General features: G+C 41.3%; 1 protein-coding gene across 1 annotated transcript in view; it reads right to left on the reverse strand.

Moving 5' to 3' along the window:
- Positions 1-21,651, reverse strand: part of LOC132867605 (contactin-associated protein-like 2) — a 386,791-nt gene that overhangs the window by 40,282 nt on the left and 324,858 nt on the right. The window contains exon 18 of the mRNA XM_060900588.1: positions 2,419-2,655. Within this exon, the coding sequence (XP_060756571.1) occupies positions 2,419-2,655 (237 nt within the window). The remainder of the gene's footprint in view (positions 1-2,418; positions 2,656-21,651) is intronic.

Here is a 21,651-nt window from a genome sequence, read left to right on the forward strand (position 1 = left end):
TCTCTCATTATCTGTAGCCGCTTTATCCTGTTCTACAGGGTTGCAAGCAAGCTGGAGCCTATCCCAGCTGACTACGGGCGAAAGGCGGGGTACACCCTGGACAAGTCGCCAGGTCATCACAGGGCTGACACATAGACACAGACAACCATTCACACTCACATTCACACCTACGGTCAATTTAGAGTCACCAGTTAACCTAACCTGCATGTCTTTGGACTGTGGGGGAAACCGGAGCACCCGGAGGAAACCCACGCGGACACGGGGAGAACATGCAAACTCCACACAGAAAGGCCCTCGCCGGCCACGGGGCTCGAACCCGGACCTTCTTGCTGTGAGGCGACAGCGCTAACCACTACACCACTGTGCCGCCCACTTATTTTACATAAGACTTTTATTTTTATATTGGATGTACCACTTAAGGAGTTGCACTGAAATTTCGTTGTACAGTTGTGCAATGACAATAAAGGCATTCTATTCTATTCTATTCTACAATAATTCACACAAGCAAAAGTTTTATACTTTCTACCATACTGTCAAAGAAGTGGGCCAGACAAGTTGGTTTTACAAGCTCTAATCAATAGAATGAATAATGATAATAAAGTTTTTTTTAAATATATTTTGATTATAATGTTCGAGTGATGGAGCAGGGAATTAAACCCTAAATCATGAACTCCATTAAGGGTTTTGTGTACCATGGATGTAGTGTACAATTTCTATCAAAAATTGAAAGAATGTATTGATACCAAATATCTACGTTGACCAGATGGAGAACAACAAGTAGCACTTGCAAAGCAAACCACTATATTGTTATCCCTAGGCTTCTTCTTCTTCTTCGTTGTTGTTGTCAAAACTTCGAATGTCTTCTTTCAAATTTTGTTGCATAGATCTTGTAACTAGAACGATGGCTATAACTTTTCATTTTTGATATTCCACCCTCTTTTTCATCCCTCTATCCGTCTGTGTTTTCCTATAAACTTTCAATGGGAAATTTTTAAAACTGCTCCCATGTAGACCATTTATGAAATAATATCTAAAAACTTACTAGACATGTTTTGGGCAATAGTACAAAGCACTCTACCTCTTTTCATACCTCTATGTTTGTATATAACCACTTCCTGATTTCTGTTTTTGTTATCCCACGCTTTTCCTCTCATTGGCTTCCATTCATTTTTCAAGCTGTAACTGCTCCTAATTATTAAAAGCTAGAAACAAAGTTGGTAAATAGTGTTAGGTTACTGTACTTTACATAAATATGGCATAACTTTTTCTCTGCTCTTCTTTCTTTCTTTCTTTCTTTCTTTCTTTCTTTCTTTCTTTCTTTCTATGTTAATATGTAACTTCGCAATCTCTCTCTCTCTCCATTAATTTCTGAACCTCTTTCTTAATTTCTGTGTCTATACCCTGTATAACCTCTCTCTTTTTCACTCACTCTTACTTTTCTGTCCCTCATTCACTCTCTATCTATCTATCTATCTATCTATCTATCTATCTATCTATCTATCTATCTATCTATCTATCTATCTATCTATCTATCTATCTATCTATCTATCATGAATTTTTTAAATTTTTTTGATTTGCAAGCACCAGTATTTCCTTCAGGAATTGCAAAACTAGTTTGCTCTATTTTTGTTGCTGTTCTTATTTTGTGATGATTTAATTATTTACCTGCATTGGCTAACAGAATAAATAATGCTTTTCACTGGTGGTTACTTGCTTTACACAGTACTTTCACAAAGTATCCCTCTGTGTGATTAATATTTGGAAAGATGCCCGTGAAGCCAACAAACAAAGGCTGCACAGTCTGCAGTCATTGTGTGCAGACCATCTGCCACCTGCCACCTCACCTTAATGCAAAAAGGGGAAAGTGTTTGTGTGCCAATTGTGAAAAAACTCAGGAAAATGAGAGTAGCAACACAATCATCTAAGACCAGTAATAAATGGATTTTTTTGTTATGATTTTTTTGTTTTTGAGTGAATTACTGTAGGTTAATTTTGCTGAATAGTTTTGCTAAATAAATCAGTGATGATGCAGCATCACTGATTTACATTTGTTATTTAACAAAGAAAAATGTAAAATCATTGATATGGTAAGAAATAAAAGTGATAACAGGAACTAACCTGTCTCCTGGACATTCAACAACATTAAAAAGCACAATGTGATGTTCTTATATTACTGTAATAACAAATTTTAATGTTGGCAAATTTGATATAAAAAGAAGGAAACACTTCAGGATGTGCTGTCATAGGAAAATAATTAAAATGGTGTCGTTACAGTAAATCGGCTTTACGTCAGACCATAACATAAGTTACATTGGTTATTTTCCCATAACAGCATGCCTCTAAGTATTTTATTCCTCACTTAAAAGCATACGATTTTGTGATATGTGGACAGTGCTGAACTAAAAGTTAAAAGCTGACCTTTAGTACAGAAGGGTCCTTCATAAGCTGTACCACTGCAGTCACATGAGTAGCCATTGTATTTCTCCACACACTTTCCTCCATTGCGGCAGTACATCCCGAAACTAGTGCAGTGACCTGAACATCCGGGTTTGACTCCGGGTGTGACCTTTGCTCTGTCCTCCAAGTCAAGAGTGACGCCATTCATCTTTAGGGAGCGGATACATCCGAGGAAACCTCGCTGCCCTCCTGCTGCACCTTGACAATTAACACAAAAGCAAGTGAAGTTAAGTTTCACCAAGATACCGTATTCACAAATATTCACATACATCTAACAAGCATTGTAAAAGGGCTTAAGATAACTGGTCAGTTTAATTATAATGCAAGTGGCTGGGGAAGCTGTGGCCAAATGGTTAGAGAAACAACTTTGGGACCAAAAGGTCACTGGTTTGATTCCCTGAACCAGCAGGACTGACTCAAGTGCCCTCGAGTAAGGCATCTAACCCTCAACTCTTGCCGGAGGGCAAGAGTGGTGGCGTACCTTGTGTCTGATAAAAAACTGATGATGTGATTATGATTTCGGGCAAAAACCCAGCTGTAACGTAACAAGTGTAATGGTAAAAATTAAAGAGCAAATGCTGGAAATGAGAAACACTATATATACAGGAGCTGAAACAACCTTAACATAATGGGAAATAGTTCAAATTTTTAGATCCCAGAGAAATTACATTCAAACAGCATTAATGCTCTGTGTGTGTGTGGTAGGGATTTACTCCCTCATGTCCTGCTCACAGTAATATTCAAACATTTTCAAATTATAGAAAACTGCCCATCGGGTGGCATGGTGGTGTAGTGGTTAGCGCTGTCGCCTCACAGCAAGAAGGTTCTGGGTTTGAGCCCAGCAACCGATGGGGGCCTTTCTGTGTGGAGTTTGCATGTTCTCCCTGTGTCTGTGTGGGTTTCCTCTGGGTATTCTGGTTTCCCCTACAGTCCAAAGACATGTGGTTAGGTTAGTGTGTGTATGACTGTATGAAGACCCCATTGAAAAGTTGTTCATGGTGGCAATTTATGGGATTGTGAACTGTGCACATACTTGGGCTACCTTAAATAAAAGATATTCCGTTATTATTACCCTAAAAAAAATACAGAGACAGCTGAGAAAACTTTAGATATGACCAGCTGCTTGTAAGACATAATTTTGAACCAAATAATTCAAATGATGAAAGAGATCTGAGGAACATCAGACACCATGTAAGAACAGGAGCAGCTATGATTATTAAACTCTGTCACTTTTATCAGGTGTTGATTAGAAGCATTGTGACTCCCTTGACAGTCTTTTTTAAACATACATTGCAGCCCAAAGGAAAACAAGCCTGGATATCACATCTAGTGTTCAACATCTACTGGACTCAATTAGCAGTAGACTTGGCAGTGGTTTGGCAGTGCTGTGTATGGATGTGTGTTTGTGTAGTGTATGATGCTCCACTGCTAAGGTAAGGTCAGGTTGAGGCGACTCTATATCTCCTTCCTGCTAACGGTAACTTATAGCCCATTGCAACCTGTCTCAGAGGGGCTGGCATCATCCTACCATATTCTCATCATGTGTAACAAAGGTGTTAGAGCAAAACCAACTTTAACTGGGCAGCAGCAGTTAGATCTCAGCATTCTGTGGGGCCACCTCCTTTTATTCCAACTGTCACGCCACTGCATTCCATTGGTCTTGAAGATGTTTGGAGATCCAGAGATGGCATGTCCTGGGCATGCAACCTTTTATGCTAAAATCACCACATCAATGATTATGCCCAGGTATCTTTGATGTCAACCTTTTAACTATGAAAGGTTCTTCTAAATCCTCAGCAAAGGTGAATTAGGAGTCCAGTGATTCTGGATCTACCGTTATGTGAAAGGACAGGTGCGACCTGGTCATCATCCAACTACTGTTCCATTTTCTATTGCTTACTGGAACATCTGGTCCATCAGTATCAAGACAACAACTAAATCTTCTCAGCCTAGGATATCAGCAATTATTCTATCCACGTTCACTGGATATGAGCAATCACATGCTCTGATTGGCTACTCTACTACTAGGATATCAGCTCATATACCATGAGTAGAGAAAAACAAAATGACGGAGCGTGTTGCTGAACCAACCAAGGACGAAATAAAAACTTTACTCGAAAACAACCCCCACAAAATTATCAAGTATTTAAAAGAAACAGAAATAGCTAAAAGAATATATTTTTCCCCCCCAGTATCTCCTGTTCCACTCTCCAGCCCAGTTGGTAGCGGTAATGCATGTTTAAGTTGGTTTGCCAACCACCGAAAAACCCTAAAGAAGAAGAAGAAGAAGCAGAAGCATAAAACCCCCCAAAAATACAAAAAAGGCAACAAAATTTGGAATAAAAGTATGCAATGGTAAGAGCGTAACTTTTTTATTTTTCAAGAATCATTATCGTAGCATTTTTCACAAATTGTTACTGTCATTTCGCCGGTTTGTTTACATTCTAAGCGGAAATTATTTTGTCAGACGTTTTGCATAAAGTTTTTATTTATCGAATTTGCAAAAAATAAAAAGACTCTGTTTCTCAAAATCCAGGGAATGTGGCTATAATAAAACAGTTATTCCATTCAATCTCATTGTACATGGCTTATAGCCAACTCGGCGCTACGTGCCTTGTGGGCTGTCAGCTCATGTACGACTCGATTTTGTGGAATAACTGTTAATTACTGACCATGAGCTATCATGGCTCAGTATAGACATTGCAGCTTTGAGTGAGACTTGGCTTTATGACAGAGGTTCTGTCAGGGAGGACAAGTATACCTTCTACTGTATTGGCTATTCGGAGCCCAGTAGACCTATGCTTTTCTTTTTAAAAGTGGATATATTAACATCATATCTGCACATGCTCCTACGTTAGGAGCTGATAAAAAGACAAAAGACACATTCTATCAGCATCTAAGTTTTAGTACACTTGAAATACTTACCAGCAAAAGCTTATTGTGGCTGGGGACTTCAATGGTCGCATTGGTTGTGACTGACTCTTGGAGTGACGTTATTGGTAAACATGGCATTGGTAGTATGAATGACAATGCTCAACGTCTGCTTGAACTTTGTACAAATCACAATCTCTGTGTCTGCAATACCTTCTTTGCTGGTACATACTGTATGCCTCAAAAGCAACATTAATGCATCCACATTCCTGCAGATGGCATCAATTAGACCATGTGATGATAAGAAGAAAACATCTTTGAGATATTGTCAACTGCCATAGCCTGCATTCAGCTGACTGTAACAGTGATCGTGTGCTTGAGCGTTGCAAATTTAAAATTCACAAAGAAGTTTCATAGAGCAAAACCCAAGCCCAAACCTACTGTTGATGTGACTAATACAAAAGATGAGCAGTGTGTTGAAAAGTTTCAAAACTTGCTTAGCAGACAGTTTTGTCAAACTCACGAACAATGTACCATAGACGTTGCTACAGAAAGGTTTCACTCGACTGTTACTAAATGTGCCATGTCAGCCTTTGGATGCAGAAAGCGTAAACAACCTGATCGGTTCAAAGATAGTCGAGATGTCTTACTGTGAGAAATTGAAGTCAAATGTGATGCTAGAAATAAGGTGCACACAAGGGAAACTCGCTCATCAAAAGCTCTTCTAAAAGCTGTGAAACACAATTGCCGACATCTTACTCATGTAGCAAAACACTGCTACTGGTCACGCCTCAGCGACTGCATTCAGTCCTGTGCAGATAAAGCAGATAAAGGCTTGGCAAATGGAATAAGGGAGGCTATCGGCCCGATCCCTGAGAAGTCTGCTTCACTACTGTCAGCGGATGGTGTTATAATCACTGACCCAAATAAACAGCTCGAGAGATGGATGGAGCATTGTTGGTTCATTATATTCTCATGACACTCTGGTATTACCAGAGGTGCTTTTGTCACTACCCTGCTTTGAGACCTTGTATGACTTAGATAGGAGTATTACTCTCATTAAGGTCAAAGAAGCCATTAGCGCACTTCATAACAACCATTTCCCAGGTGTGATGGCATTCGTCCCAAGGTCTTCAAGTCTAATGGCGGTGTGTTAGCAGAGGAGTTGCACCGTATGATTTGTTTGTGCTGGGAGAAGTGTTGCCTTGCCTTCCAAATGCCCTGAAAGATGCAAACATTGTCACATTGTTCAAGCACAAAGGAAGCTGACAAGACTGTAACAACTACAGAGGAATTTCCCTGTTGAGTATTGCAGGAAACATGTTTGCAAAAGTTATTCTATATCATCTCCAGATTCTGGCTGATCGTGTTCTTCCTGAGAGTCAAGAAGTCATGAGTTTCGCTCATAGTGTTTAACTGTTGACATGGTCTTGTCCGTTGAATAGCTTCAGGAGAAGTGTATTGAACAGCAACGTCCTCTATATGTTGCCTTCATTGATCTGACCAAAGCCTTTGATAGTGTAAGTCAGTCAGGGCTGATTAAAATTCTCCAAAGGTTTGGTTGTCCAGAGAATCTTCTTGCAATTATATCTGCATTCCATCAAGATATAAAAGCAACAATACAACACAACAGTCATTGGTCTGACAAGATTCCCACTGCTACTGGTTTTAAACAGGGTTGCGTCCTTGCACCAACACGCTTCAATATTTCTTCCTGCACTGCTTCTGAGAGCTTACTGGAATTATGTTGTACACATGAAATACTGGCAAATTATTCAACCTAGCAAGACTATGGGGAAGCTATGGCCTAATGGTTAGAGAAGCAATTTTGGGACCAAAAGGTCGCTGGTTTGATTCTCTGGACCAGCAGGACTGGCTGAAGTGCCCTTGAGCAAGACACCCAACTGCTCCAGCAAGAGTGGTGGTGTACCTTGTGTCTGATTGGCCAAAGAAAAGCTGATGATGTGATCATCAGTTTGGGTGGTGCCCAAACATAGCAAGACTATGTGCACCAACAAAAATATGTGCCATCAGGGTTCATGAACTTCTTTATGCAGATGATGCAGCAATTGTTACCCATACAGAAACTGATCTCCAACAAGCTTGTACTTCTCTTGGAAAGACTTGCAGCAACTCTGACTTGAAAATCAATCTTGGTAAGACTGTTGTCGTTTCCCAAGGAACTTCTGGACCACCAAGGATAAATATCAATGACTATACTCTGGAAATCATGGACAAATTTTCGTACTTGGGCTTGATAATAACTCAACAACTCACTGGATGCTAAAATTAGTTGTCGCATTGGAAAGGCATCTACAATGTTTGGCAAGCTGCGTGAAAGTTTGGAGCAACAACGTTCCGAGTACAAAATTAAACGTGCGTATTTACACTTCATGCATACTCTGCTTTTTCTTGCACTGTAGTGAGGGCATCCGGTTATTTAGCACAAAAGTCTTTTAGCACAAATCTAAAGTCTTTTAGCACAAGCTCTAAAGTCTCTTAGCACAACTCTGTTTTTTAGCACAACTCTGGATTATGGTCACAATAATCGAAAAAAAAATACTCATCTTGATATAGGAAGGGGTTTATTGTGATTGCTTAGAGACTGGAAGCTGGAATTTCTGCTGCTTTGCGTGCTAAGTTGTTAATCTCTGAAATGTGACAAACAATGATCTTGAAGGGTGGTACAACCGTTTAAACAGAAGGGCATCAGGATGAGTACAAATTCCTCTTTATCTTCTGGTGCCCCTGCTGCACAGTGAAACTGTGCTGATGAGTTTACGGGCTACAGTAGGCTGGTCAGCAAAAAGAAGCTGACAAGGATCCAGCATTGACAGCACCTAAATTTACAGTCCAAGATTTTTTTTGTTTATGGGATCGTTTCCAAAAAAAATGAAATTAATGTTCACTTTCTTGCATTTAGAAGTCACAGCAATGATCTAAAATGTAAATAGCTTAATAAAACAAGTGAAATACAGTGGGGCAAAAAAGTATTTAGTCAGTCACCAATTGTGCAAGTTCTCCCACTTAAAAAGATGAGAGAGGCCTGTAATTTTCATCATAGGTACACTTCAACTATGAGAGACAGAATGAGAAAAAAAAATCCAGAAAATCACATTGTCTGATTTTTAAAGAATTTATTTGCAAATTATGGTGGAAAATAAGTATTTGGTCAATAACAAAAGTTCATCTCAATACTTTGTTATATACCTTTTGTTGGCAATGACAGAGGTCAAACGTTTTCTGTAAGTCTTCACAAGGTTTTCACACACTGTTGCTGTTATTTTGGCCCATTCCTCCATGCAGATCTCCTCTAGAGCAGTGATGTTTTGGGGCTGTCGCTGGGCAACACAGACTTTCAACTCCCTCCAAAGATTTTCTATGGGGTTGAGATCTGGAGACTGGCTAGGCCACTCCAGGACCTTGAAATGCTTCTTACGAAGCCGCTCCTTCGTTGCCCGGGCGGTGTGTTTGGGATCATTGTCATGCTGAAAGACCCAGCCACGTTTCATCTTCAATGCCCTTGCTGATGGAAGGAGGTTTTCACTCAAAATCTCATGATACATGGCCCCATTCATTCTTTCCTTTACACGGATCAGTTGTCCTGGTCCCTTTGCAGAAAAACAGCCCCAAAGCATGATGTTTCCACCCCCATGCTTCACAGTAGGTATGGTGTTCTTTGGATGCAACTCAGCATTCTTTCTCCTCCAAACACGACAAGTTGAGTTTTTACCGAAAAGTTCTATTTTGGTTTCATCTGACCATATGACATTCTCCCAATCCTCTTCTGGATCATCCAAATGCTCTCTAGCAAACTTCAGACGGGCCTGGACATGTACTGGCTTAAGCAGGGGGACATGTCTGGCACTGCAGGATTTGAGTCCCTGGCGGCGTAGTGTGTTACTGATGGTAGCCTTTGTTACTTTGGTCCCAGCTTTCTGCAGGTAATTCACTAGGTCCCCCCGTGTGGTTCTGGGATTTTTGCTCACCGTTCTTGTGATCATTTTGACCCCACGGGGTGAGATCTTGCGTGGAGCCCCAGATCGAGGGAGATTATCAGTGGTCTTGTATGTCTTCCATTTTCTAATAATTGCTCCCACAGTTGATTTCTTCACACCAAGCTGCTTACCTATTGCAGATTCAATCTTCCCAGCCTGGTGCAGGTCTACAATTTTGTTTCTGGTGTCCTTTGACAGCTCTTTGGTCTTGGCCATAGTGGAGTTTGGAGTGTGACTGTTTGAGGTTGTGGACAGGTGTCTTTTATACTGATAACGAGTTCAAACAGGTGCCATTAATACAGGTAACGAGTGGAGGACAGAGGAGCCTCTTCAAGAAGAAGTTACAGGTCTGTGAGAGCCAGAAATCTTGCTTGTTTGTAGGTGACCAAATGCTTATTTTACCGAGGAATTTACCAATTAATTCATTAAAAATCCTACAATGTGATTTCCTGGATTCTTTCCCCCATTCTGTCTCTCATAGTTGAAGTGTACCTATGATGAAAATTACAGGCCTCTCTCATCTTTTTAAGTGGGAGAACTTGCACAATTGGTGGCTGACTAAATACTTTTTTGCCCCACTGTAGCTGTACATAGTTTTCCTTTCTTTTGAGCTTTTTTCTTTTGTAAAAAAAAATTAAAATAAAGAGCAAACAAAAAGCTTTCTTTAAACTCTTATCTTGTAAATTTCGCTTGACTTTTCATTCTTTATCAAATTAGCAAATTGTAAATAATAAATATGATATAATTTAAGCTTAGCGCTTTAATAAAGACAAAACAAACCTGGAAGTTGGCTGTAGTGGTGTACTGGGTCAGGGGACGTGCTCATCTCATCTCATTATCTCTAGCCGCTTTATCCTTCTACAGGGTCGCAGGCAAGCTGGAGCCTATCCCAGCTGACTACGGGCGAAAGGCAGGGTACACCCTGGACAAGTCGCCAGGTCATCACAGGGCTGACACATAGACACAGACAACCATTCACACTCACATTCACACCTACGGTCAATTTAGAGTCACCAGTTAACCTAACCTGCATGTCTTTGGACTGTGGGGGAAACCGGAGCACCCGGAGGAAACCCACGCGGACACGGGGAGAACATGCAAACTCCACACAGAAAGGCCCTCGCCGGCCCCGGGGCTCGAACCCAGGACCTTCTTGCTGTGAGGCGACAGTGCTAACCACTACACCACCGTCAGGGGATGTGCTGTGTTAAATAATTTGGAGGATGGATTGGTGACTAACATACAGGCTACATCAAACATGGTGGTTTCAAGATGGCGGAGTGGGGAAATACAATCGCTCGTTTTCGATCGGAATCTCAGCAAATTTCATAAAAAAAAGAAATCCCTCAAACATCTTTAAACATGATCAGTAAGTATTCAAAATAAAGATTAAGTGTTCTTGGATCTTGCTCTAAAGAACTTAGAGTTGTGCGAAGAGACTTTAGAACTTGTGCTAAAAGACTTTTGTGCTAAATAACCGTAAACCATAGTGAGACCTGGGTGACCTTAGCCTGGGAAATCCCATGCTGCTTTGCACAATCGTTCCGATCTGAAAAGACATATTTCACTTGTGATATGGTCTGGTGTTAACCAGACTAGGGTGACCTACCATCATCAGGAACATCGCCTGAACGCTTTCCATTTCGATCATCTGAGATCAATACTAGGGGTATCATGAGAAGACAAAGTCCTGAATACAAAGATTGTAGAACTTACTGTCATATCAGTTATGTATACAATGCTCAGAGCTCGAAGACTCTGATGGACTGGCCATATTTGCAGACAAGATGATACAAGACTTGCAAAGAATACACTATGATGAAATTGCTGACTCTCCACGTCCAGTTGGTCGTCCAAAGTTGCGCTTTAAAGATGTACTAAAATGTGATCTTTCTATTTTTGACATTCCACTATCTTCATGGGAGGAAATGACACAAGACCACCTCATGTGGCACAATTCCATTTCCAGAGGTAACAGTGTGTCTGTAAATAGTTACGTTGACTTCTGTGCTAGAAGGAGAGAACAAAGGCACCAGAATGCCAGCAAAAGCACTTTAGGGACATGCAGTAGTCTTGGAACACAGAGAAGCTCTCCAAGCAGAGTATTTTTAAACTACATTTTTCATGATTGTGACATCAACCATGATCGTCAGTTATGATGCATATGGCCGAGTGTGTGTGTGTGTGTGTGTGTGTGTGTGTGTGCGCGTGCATGTGTGTACGTATGTGAGATGCGCCACTGCAGACTTCACAGCCATTTATGACTCTTAAATAAAACTCCTTAGATCTATGAAAGTGTTGCAGCATTTTTAAAAAGAGCTGATGTTCTATCACACACACACACACACACACACACACACACACACACACACACACACACACACACACACAGTGTTCCAGGTTAATTACTGTCATAGTAATTACATTCACATATGCTGCAACGCCATTAGTAAGGCTGATGATTCGTCAACTCTGCCAACTTTCTGTTCAATATGAGTTACAGCTATTACCATGAGATGGTAATACAACCTGCATCATAAGACTGACAATCATGTCAGAAGTCATGAGCTTCCAGAAAGTATTCACCCCCCCAATCTGGGGGAAAAAAAAGATGGAGAATGTTATTAAAACATCTATAAAACTTTAAACTTTCGTAGAAGCACTGTGAAAGCCATCCATTATCCATAACCACTTACCCTGTGCAGGGTTGCAGGCAAGCTGGAGCCTATCCCAGCTGATTATGGGCAAGAGGTGGGGTACACCCTGGACAAGTCACCAGATCATCGCAGGGCTGACACACAGAGACAAACAACCATTCACACCTACGGTCAATTTAGTGTCACCAATTAGCCTAACCTGCATGTCTTTGGACTGTGGGGGAAACCGGAGCACCCGGAGGAAACCCACGCGGACACGGGGAGAACATGCAAACTCCGCACAGAAAGGCCCTCGCCGGCCACGGGGCTCGAACCCAGAACCTTCTTGCTGTGAGGCAACAGTGCTAACCACTACACCACCGTGAAATCCATAATACCAATTTGGAAAAAAAACATGGCACAACCCAGACTCTACCAAGACCAAGTGCTTGGACAAGAATGGCACTTTTCAGAGACGTGTCCAAGAATCCAGCTACAACACTGAAGGGGTTACAGAGCTCATCTCATCTCATTATCTCTAGCCGCTTTATCCTGTTCTACAAGGTTGCAGGCAAGCTGGAGCCTATCCCAGCTGACTACGGGCAAAAGGCGGGGTACACCCTGGACAAGTCGCCAGGTCATCACAGGGCTGACACATAGACACAGACAACCATTCACACTCACATTCACACCTACGGTCAATTTAGAGTCACCAGTTAACCTAACCTGCATGTCTTTGGACTGTGGGGGAAACCGGAGCACCCGGAGGAAACCCACGCAGAGAACATGCAAACTCCATACAGAAAGGCCCTCACCGGCCACGGGGCTCGAACCCAGACCTTCTTGCTGTGAGGCGACAGTGCTAACCACTACACCACCGTGCCGCCCGGTTACAGAGCTCACAACCTGAAATAAGAGAGCCTGTGCAGTGTCAACTGTATCATCAACTTTCTATGGGACAGAAGGAAAGCACTTCTGAAAAAGGCCATGCTAGAAAATCTGAGAGCTCTGGTAAAAGATTTTGTGGTCTAATGAGACAAAAATTGAGCCATGATCGAAAGACAAAGCATGAAGTAATTTGGTGCCAACCCGATACAATGAAAATAAAAAGCAAGCCATCACAAGACTAGTAACAATTTTGCATCATGCTGCAAAACAAAAATAAGAATAATTACTTGGATATATGTAGAAAGAAATGATTAGGCTAACGTGCATTGGAGTTTTAAAAAACATTTAAACAAACAGTGAGATAAATCCCTCCTTTAATAAATTAGAAAATTGGATGCATTTGCTAATCTTCAGCTCAGCAGACACTCACTTAAACAGAGCCATTTTACTGCTGTGAAATATTACCAGGTAAATTAATTTCCATAAAATATCCTTTTATGGAAAATCCAGTTAAGCATTATTATTCTTTTGAAGATTTGCATTTATTTTAAAAAGTATAATTACTTTGGGCGGCACGGTGGTGTAGTGGTTAGCGCTGTCGCCTCACAGCAAGAAGGTCCGGGTTCGAGCCCCGTGGCCGGCGAGGGCCTTTCTGTGCAGAGTTTGCATGTTCTCCCTGTGTCCGCGTGGGTTTCCTCCGGGTGCTCCGGTTTCCCCCAAAGACATGCAGGTTAGGTTAACTGGTGACTCTAAATTGACCGTAGGTGTGAATGTGAGTGTGAATGGTTGTCTGTGTCTATGTGTCAGCCCTGTGATGACCTGGCGACTTGTCCAGGGTGTACCCCGCCTTTCGCCCGTAGTCAGCTGGGATAGGCTCCAGCTTGCCTGAGACCCTGTAGAACAGGATAAAGCGGCTACAGATAATGAGATGAGATGAGATAATTACTTTGCAGACACTAATAGTTCAGTAGTATAAAGTATAAGATCCGTTCATAATACTGATGACATGCTTGCTCTCAAATGTGGCCTAGCTAATCAGAGTTTAGAAACAAGATTGGCCATTTTATTATAAATATATCCAACTATAATAAAGACAATGTAGCAGACATAATAAATTACATGTCCAGTTTAAACATTACATTGCAAAGTGAGTGAAACAGCTTTGAATCAAAATTCTAGATACAACTTCTTGAAAAAGCAAACATCATATAACAAATAATACTGTTAAACACATATGTAGTATATGTCAAAAATAGTAAAGAAGCTTCTATTTGGTGAGCTCTGACTGCACAGCATATTGCTCTGATACATGATTTCTCAAGGAAATATTACACTATAAATATACAACAACGGGGCAGCATGGTGGTGTAGTGGTTCGCACTGTTGCCTCACAGCAAGAAGGTTCTGGGTTCGAGCCCAGTGGCAGACAGGGGCCTTTCTGTGTGGAGTTTGCATGTTCTCCCCGTGTCTGCGTGGGTTTCCTCCGGGTGCTCCGGTTTCCCCCACAGTCCAAAGACATGCAGGTTAGGCTAATTGGTGGCTCTAAATTGACCATAGGTGTGAATGGTTGTTTGTCTCTGTGTGTCAGCCCTCGATGACCTGGCAACTTGTCCATGACCCCGCCTCTCGCCCATAATCGGCTGGGATAGGCTCCAGCTTGCCTGTGACCCTGTACAGGATAAGTGGCTACAGATAATGGATGGATATACAACAACATACATACAGTTGACCTGCCCATTGCGTACCCCGCCTCTTGCTGGGATGGGCTCCAGATTCCCCCATGACCCTGATGGATATGTGGTATAAATAATGGATGGATGGATGGATGGATGGATGGATACATGCAGTCAAGAGTTTAACCAAGTCATTTTAAACCCAAATTCACCAGTAGGCAGAACCTTTTATTCATATTTAAATGATTAGTGGTCCAAGCATCAATGGTGCTGGAAGCCTATTAGATTTGATAGGAATTTCCATATTATAATTTTTCTTTTCCTGCCTTAAAATGAATCAGGTTGACCAAATTGTAAGTTGTACAGACAAGAAACTTGGTCAGTAGGTAATACTTCATCCTGCTACTCAGGCAAGTGAGATGGGCCCCGATCTGACAGATAGTGGCACTTCAGCACAATGTTTTAAGTTTTGGCCAATGTCTTGTGAACTGTTAAGCTGTGTTCACATATATACCGGTACGATAGTGGTATAACTGTATTGATACAAAGTATACCAGTACAGTTTAGTGCATCTGTCCACACTAGCGAGAAATGTTTGCAGTTTTCTTTCACGGTAGTTGAAATGCGCGTGTGCGAAATGTTTCCGTGGTTACCAAGTAACTTCCTTCCGAGAATATGGCGGATGAAACAACGTGTGTTTGCTTTTTGTTGTCAATGTACAGTCTGTATTTCTGGTGGTCATTTATTCAGTCGAATCGTATAAAACGCGCGAGGCAGTTGAGAAAGAAACAAAGAAAACGAATCTCTTGTTCCAACTGTTCCTGGCATCGCTCGTCTCCCCAAAGCTCCAACAAACACATAACTTCGTCTTTGCTCCATGTAGCTCCACGGTCGTTTTGAGCCATTTTGACATTTTATTTACAGCTGGAAAGCACGTGCGTATTGTATTGTATGAATAACCCGGAAGAAGTAGGAATGGTTCATTGCGCTTGCGCATTATATTTGTATCGATACAGAGCCGCTTCATCTGTCCACACTACAGCGAAGCGCTACAGTACCGATACTGTACCAGTACGAAACCCATACATTTGTGGGTTTCGTACCGATACAGTTATACCGCTACAGTACCGGTATAGTTGGAAGTGTGGACAGGTGTTGCGGTACGAAAGTAGTATCGTATCGGTATAAAATCCCTAGTGTGGACAGGGTATTAGTCATTCCCTAAACAGTCATTTCCCCTGGATTTCTTGGTTTCAGTCCAACAAACAAAAAACAAACAAACAGCTTCATTTAGGTCCACCAACTTAGAGTTTGAGCCAACTTTCATAATATTTGAAACCAACTGGGCGGCACGGTGGTGTAGTGGTTAGCACTGTCACCTCACAGCAAGCAGGTCCTGGATTCGAGCCCAGCAGCCAACAAAGGCCTTTCTGTGCAGAGTTTGCATGTTCTCCCCGTGTCTGTGTGGGTTTCCTCCGGGTGCTCCGGTTTCCCCCGCAGTCCAAAGACATGCAGGTTAGGCTAATTGGTGGCTCAAAATTGACTGTGAATGTGAATGGTTGTTTGTCTCTATGTGTCAGCCCTGCGATAACCTGGCGACTTGTCCAGGGTGTACCCCACCTCTTGCCCATAGTCAGCTGGGATAGGCTGACTCACCGCTGGGGCACTATTTGTGTTTAGACCCCACAGATTACTGCTTCCAGCTATATTTTTACAAACCCCAATTTCAAAAAAGTTGGGACAAAGTACAAATTGTAAATAAAAACGGAATGCAATGATGTGGAAGTTTCAAAATTCCATATTTTATTCAGAATAGAACATAGATGACATATGAAATGTTTAAACTGAGAAAACGTATCATTTAAAGAGAAAAATTAGGTGATTTTAAATTTCATGACAACAACACATCTCAAAAAAGTTGGGACAAGGCCATGTTTACCACTGTGAGACATCCCCTTTTCTTTTACAACAGTCTGTAAACGTCTGGGGACTGAGGAGACAAGTTGCTCAAGTTTAGGGATAGGAATGTTAACCCATTCTTGTCTAATGTAGGATTCTAGTTGCTCAACTGTCTTAGGTCTTTTTTGTCGTATCTTCCGTTTTATGATGCGCCAAATGTTTTCTATGGGTGAAAGATCTGGACTGCAGGCTGGCCAGTTCAGTACCTGGACCCTTCTTCTACGCAGCCATGATGCTGTAATTGATGCAGTATGTGGTTTGGCATTGTCATGTTGGAAAATGTAAGGTCTTCCCTGAAAGAGATGTCATCTGGATGGGAGCATATGTTGCTCTAGAACCTGGATATACCTTTCAGCATTGATGGTGTCTTTCCAGATGTGTAAGCTGCCCATGCCACACGTGCTAATGCAACCCCATACCATCAGAGATGCAGGCTTCTGAACTGAGCGCTGATAACAACTCGGCTCGTCCTTCTCCTCTTTAGTCTGAATGACACAGCGTCCCTGATTTCCATAAAGAACTTCACATTTTGATTCGTCTGACCACAGAACAGTTTTCCACTTTGCCACAGTCCATTTTAAATGAGCCTTGGCCCAGAGAAGACGTCTGCACTTCTGGATCATGTTTAGATACGGCTTCTTCTTTGAACTACAGAGTTTTAGCTGGTAACGGTGGATGGCATGATGAATTGTGTTCACAGATAATGTTCTCTGGAAATATTCCTGAGCCCATTTTGTGATTTCCAATACAGAAGCATGCCTGTATGTAATGCAGTGCCGTCTAAGGGCCCGAAGATCACGGGCACCCAGTATGGTTTTCCGGCCTTGACCCTTACGCACAGAGATTCTTCCAGATTCTCCGAATCTTTTGATGATATTATGCACTGTAGATGATGATATGTTCAAACTCTTTGCAATTTTACACTGTCGAACTCCTTTCTGATATTGCTCCACTATTTGTTGGCGCAGAATTAGGGGGATTGGTGATCCTCTTCCCATCTTTACTTCTGAGAGCCGCTGCCACTCCAAAATGCTCTTTTTATACCCAGTCATGTTAATGACCTATTGTCAGTTGACCTAATGAGTTGCAATTTGGTCCTCCAGCTATTCCTTTTTTGTACCTTTAACTTTTCCAGCCTCTTATTGCCCCTGTCCCAACTTTTTTGAGATGTGTTGCTGTCATGAAATTTCAAATGAGCCAATATTTGGCATGAAATTTCAAAATGTCTCACTTTTGACATTTGATATGTTGTCTATGTTCTATTGTGAATACAATATCAGTTTTTGAGATTTGTAAATTATTGCATTCCATTTTTATTTACAATTTGTACTTTGTCCCAACTTTTTTGGAATCGGGGTTGTAGTTAAAACTTCTTCTCTTGGTAAGGGTCTCTGACAAAATATTTAGAAAAAGGCATTGTGGATATCAATGACAAAGGGACAGGGGCTCAAGCACCCGAAGATCCACCCTGCATGGACGTGGACGACATGGTAACAGGGCTGCCTGTAGTCCTGACAAGCACAAGATGCTGGTTTCCTTTTACAGGGGTTTTAGCATCATAAGAGTCATGCAAGAAAGCAAACACAAAAAACAATTTCTGAATAAAAGTAAATGATTTATGAGGGAAATGAAACATGAGCTGAATATAAGGGCAGCCAGTGATCAGAGGTACACACAAACAAGCTGATGTTAAAGGCGTAGGTTCTTGGAATATAAATCAGTGCAAAATCAGTGAAAAATGTGAATAAACAAATAATACATCTTACATGAAGTGTCGAGTGTAAAAGTGAATACAGAATGAACCTGTGGCAATGTGGAGAATATAAAATTAGCTGATGCATTTAAAAATGACCACAGTAAATGTAAATATTTTCTATGCACAGAAAGAAATAATCAGTCAAGAAAAAAAAAAAAATCTACCACGCACTGAGGGTCCAGAACTAATGCGGTAGCTTGTACCAACTGGAACAAATGACCGAGAGATTAGACTATCTTCTGTGTTAAAATACTTTCTGATGCTTGTTACAGAAGAAGCAATATATTTAATGAGGATATTGATATGCAGGTCATATGCAGGTCTTTTGATCAGGAAAAAGAAAACATTTTCAGGAGCTCTGAGTTGTGTATAATGAGGCTGTGATACAGAATCTGATCAGAGTTGGACTGATTAACAGTAGCCGCTACTACACATGACCTGTGAGTTAAGTAGTTATTTTCGTTTGTATATTTAATTATGTTCAGTCTAACTGTAGAAGTTCTGTCCAGAACACGGCATAATTTTTCTTCAGGGGTTTACAGTAATCTGCTGTGCTATTGCTTGACATGGGAGAGCAATTGCTCTGCTAACTTTCCTAATGTGCTTTTGAGTCATTTGTTTAAGAGAATATGCAGAAAACAAAACAGAGCAGGAGGAAGTAGTGGGTGTACTTTTTCAAGGATAATTACCTCGTAAGAGACTGAACTTAGTCAAAGTTTCACAGTTTAAATGGCACTTTTTGAATATTTTTCACAAGGGTTTTTTTTTAAATGATTGCTGGCTTCTGCTCCATTTTCCAATGAGAATAAAAACGAGGTTACGCTTTAAAAACAAACAAACTTTACCCCATTTATATCTACAAATGGGTGGCACGGTGGTGTAGTGGTTAGTGCTGTCGCCTCACAGCAAGAAGGTCTGGGTTCGAGCCCCGTGGCCGGCAAGGGTCTTTCTGTGCGGAGTTTGCATGTTCTCCCCGTGTCCGTGTGGGTTTCCTCCGGGTGCTCCGGTTTCCTCCACAGTCCAAAGACATGCAGGTTAGGTTAACTGGTGACTCTAAATTGACCGTGAGTGTGAATGGTTGCCTTTGTCTATGTGTCAGCCCTGTGATGACCTGGCGACTTGTCCAGGGTGTACCCCGCCTTTCGCCCGTAGTCAGCTGGGATAGGCTCCAGCTTGCCTGCGACCCTGTAGAACAGGATAAAGCGGCTAGAGATAATGAGATGAGATATCTACAAATGCTTTTTCCAGAGAAGTTGAGATATTTTCCAAAATGCAATAAAAACAAAAATCTGTGATTTGTTGATTCATGTGAACCTTTATTTAACTGATAAAAGTACAAAGAAAAGATTTTCAATCGATGACCAACTTAACTGTATTTTGTAAATATAAACGAAGTGAGAATTTGATGCCTGCAACACACTCAAAAAAAAAAAAAGTTGGGACAGAGACATTATTACCATTGTGTTACATCACCTTTCCTTTCAATAACACTTTTTAATTGTCTGGGAACTGAGGATACTAATAGCTGCAGTTTTGCAATTGAAATTTTTGTCCATTCTTGCTTCAGCTGCTTAACAGTCCGTGGTCATCGTCGTCTGACTCTCCTCTTCATGATGTGCCATCCATTCCCAATAGGAGATAGATCTAGACTGGCAGCAGGCCAGTCAAGCACATGCACTCTGTGTCTACGAAGTCACACTGTTATAACCTATGCAACATTGTCCTGCTGAAATAAGCATGGACTTCCCGGGAAGAGACGTCGCCTTGATGGCAACATATGTCTCTCTAAAATCACATTATACACCTCCGTGTCAATGGTACCTTCACGCACACATACAACTCACCCATGCCCCCCATACCATCACAGATGCTGGCTTCTGCACATTTCTCTCATAACAAACTGGATGGTTGTGTGCACCTTTGGCATGCAGAACTCAATGTCTGGTGTTCCCAAAAACAAGCCGGACTCATCTGACCACAGCACATGTTTCCACTGACTTTCAGTCCATTTCAGATGAGTTCGGGTCCAGAGAAATCAGCGTTATTTCTGCCTAGAATTGATGACTGGCTTCCTCCTTGTGTAATACAGTTTCAGGTTGCATTTCTGGTTGCAGTGGTGGACTGTGTTAAGTCACAAAGGTTTTCTGAAGTACTCCCAAGCCCATGTGGCTATATTTGTCACATTAGCATGATGGTTTCTCAGGCAGTGCTGCCTGAGGGCTCGAAGGTCACGCACATTCAACAGTGGTTTTTGACCTTGCCCTTTACGCACCGAGATGTCTCCAAATTCCCTGAATCTTTTTACAGTATTATATACTTTAGATTTTGAAATACTTAAACTCTCTGCAATCTTGCACTGAGAAATGTTCTTTTTGAAATGACTAACAATTCTCTCACAAATTTTGGCACAAAGCGGTGAGCCATGACCCATCCTTGCTTGCAAAGACTGAGACTTTGGTGCTGCTCCTTTTATACCCAATCATGTTACCAATTAAGCTGCTTGTTGTACAGTCTTCCAAAATGGTGCTACTTGAATATCCTATAAACTTTTCAGTCTTATTTTGCCTCTGTCGCAACTTTTTTTTGAGTGTATTGCAGGCATCAAATTCTAACTTCATTTATATTTACAAAATACAGTTAAGTTGGTCAGTAAAACTGTTGAAAAGATTTTCTTTGTACTTCTGTCGGTTAAATAAAGGCTCACATGAATTAACAAATCACAGATTTTTGTTTTACATTTTGGAAAATACCCCAATCATTTGCCAATTACCTCCCACCCGTTATTTCACACTCCCCAATCATATGACAGCTACCTACCAGGAAGGGTGAATACTAGCACGTGCTGGACATGTGAAATCACCTACCACATCTTTTTCAACCACTAGTTGTACTACATTACAGGGCAGAAGAAAGCACCTGGAGGGAAGTGCTAATGGTAGCTGCTTACATTACATACACATTTCAGAGCTAGTGTTAAAAGTGGTCTGATCAATATTTGGCACAATAACTCAAAATCTCATGGAACATAATGGAAGATGATTGTTGGGACAATGTGATCATAGGAAAGAATACAATATAATTCCCATATTAAAAAAAAAACAGCTGTGTGCTGGATTCCTAGGTTGGGTTTACAACCCTCCCATCAATCATGTTAAAGGAAGCTATGACCTAATGGGTAGAGAAGCAGCTTTGGGACCAAAAGTTTGCTGGTTTGATTCCCTGGACCAGCAGGAATGGCTGAAGTGCCCTTAAGGAAGGTACCTGCTCCCCAAGCGGCTCTGGATAAGCATGTCTGCTAAATGCCATTAAAGTGCATATCACGGGTAAATTCAGGAGCAAGCTCAATGTAATTCTCCTACATATTAAACTTTGGTCAAATATCTGTCACATTTTGTATTTTGTGCAATTTTTTA

The sequence above is a fragment of the Neoarius graeffei genome, chromosome 19 (assembly GCF_027579695.1).
Source record: "Neoarius graeffei isolate fNeoGra1 chromosome 19, fNeoGra1.pri, whole genome shotgun sequence".
In the NCBI taxonomy this organism is placed as follows: domain Eukaryota; kingdom Metazoa; phylum Chordata; class Actinopteri; order Siluriformes; family Ariidae; genus Neoarius; species Neoarius graeffei.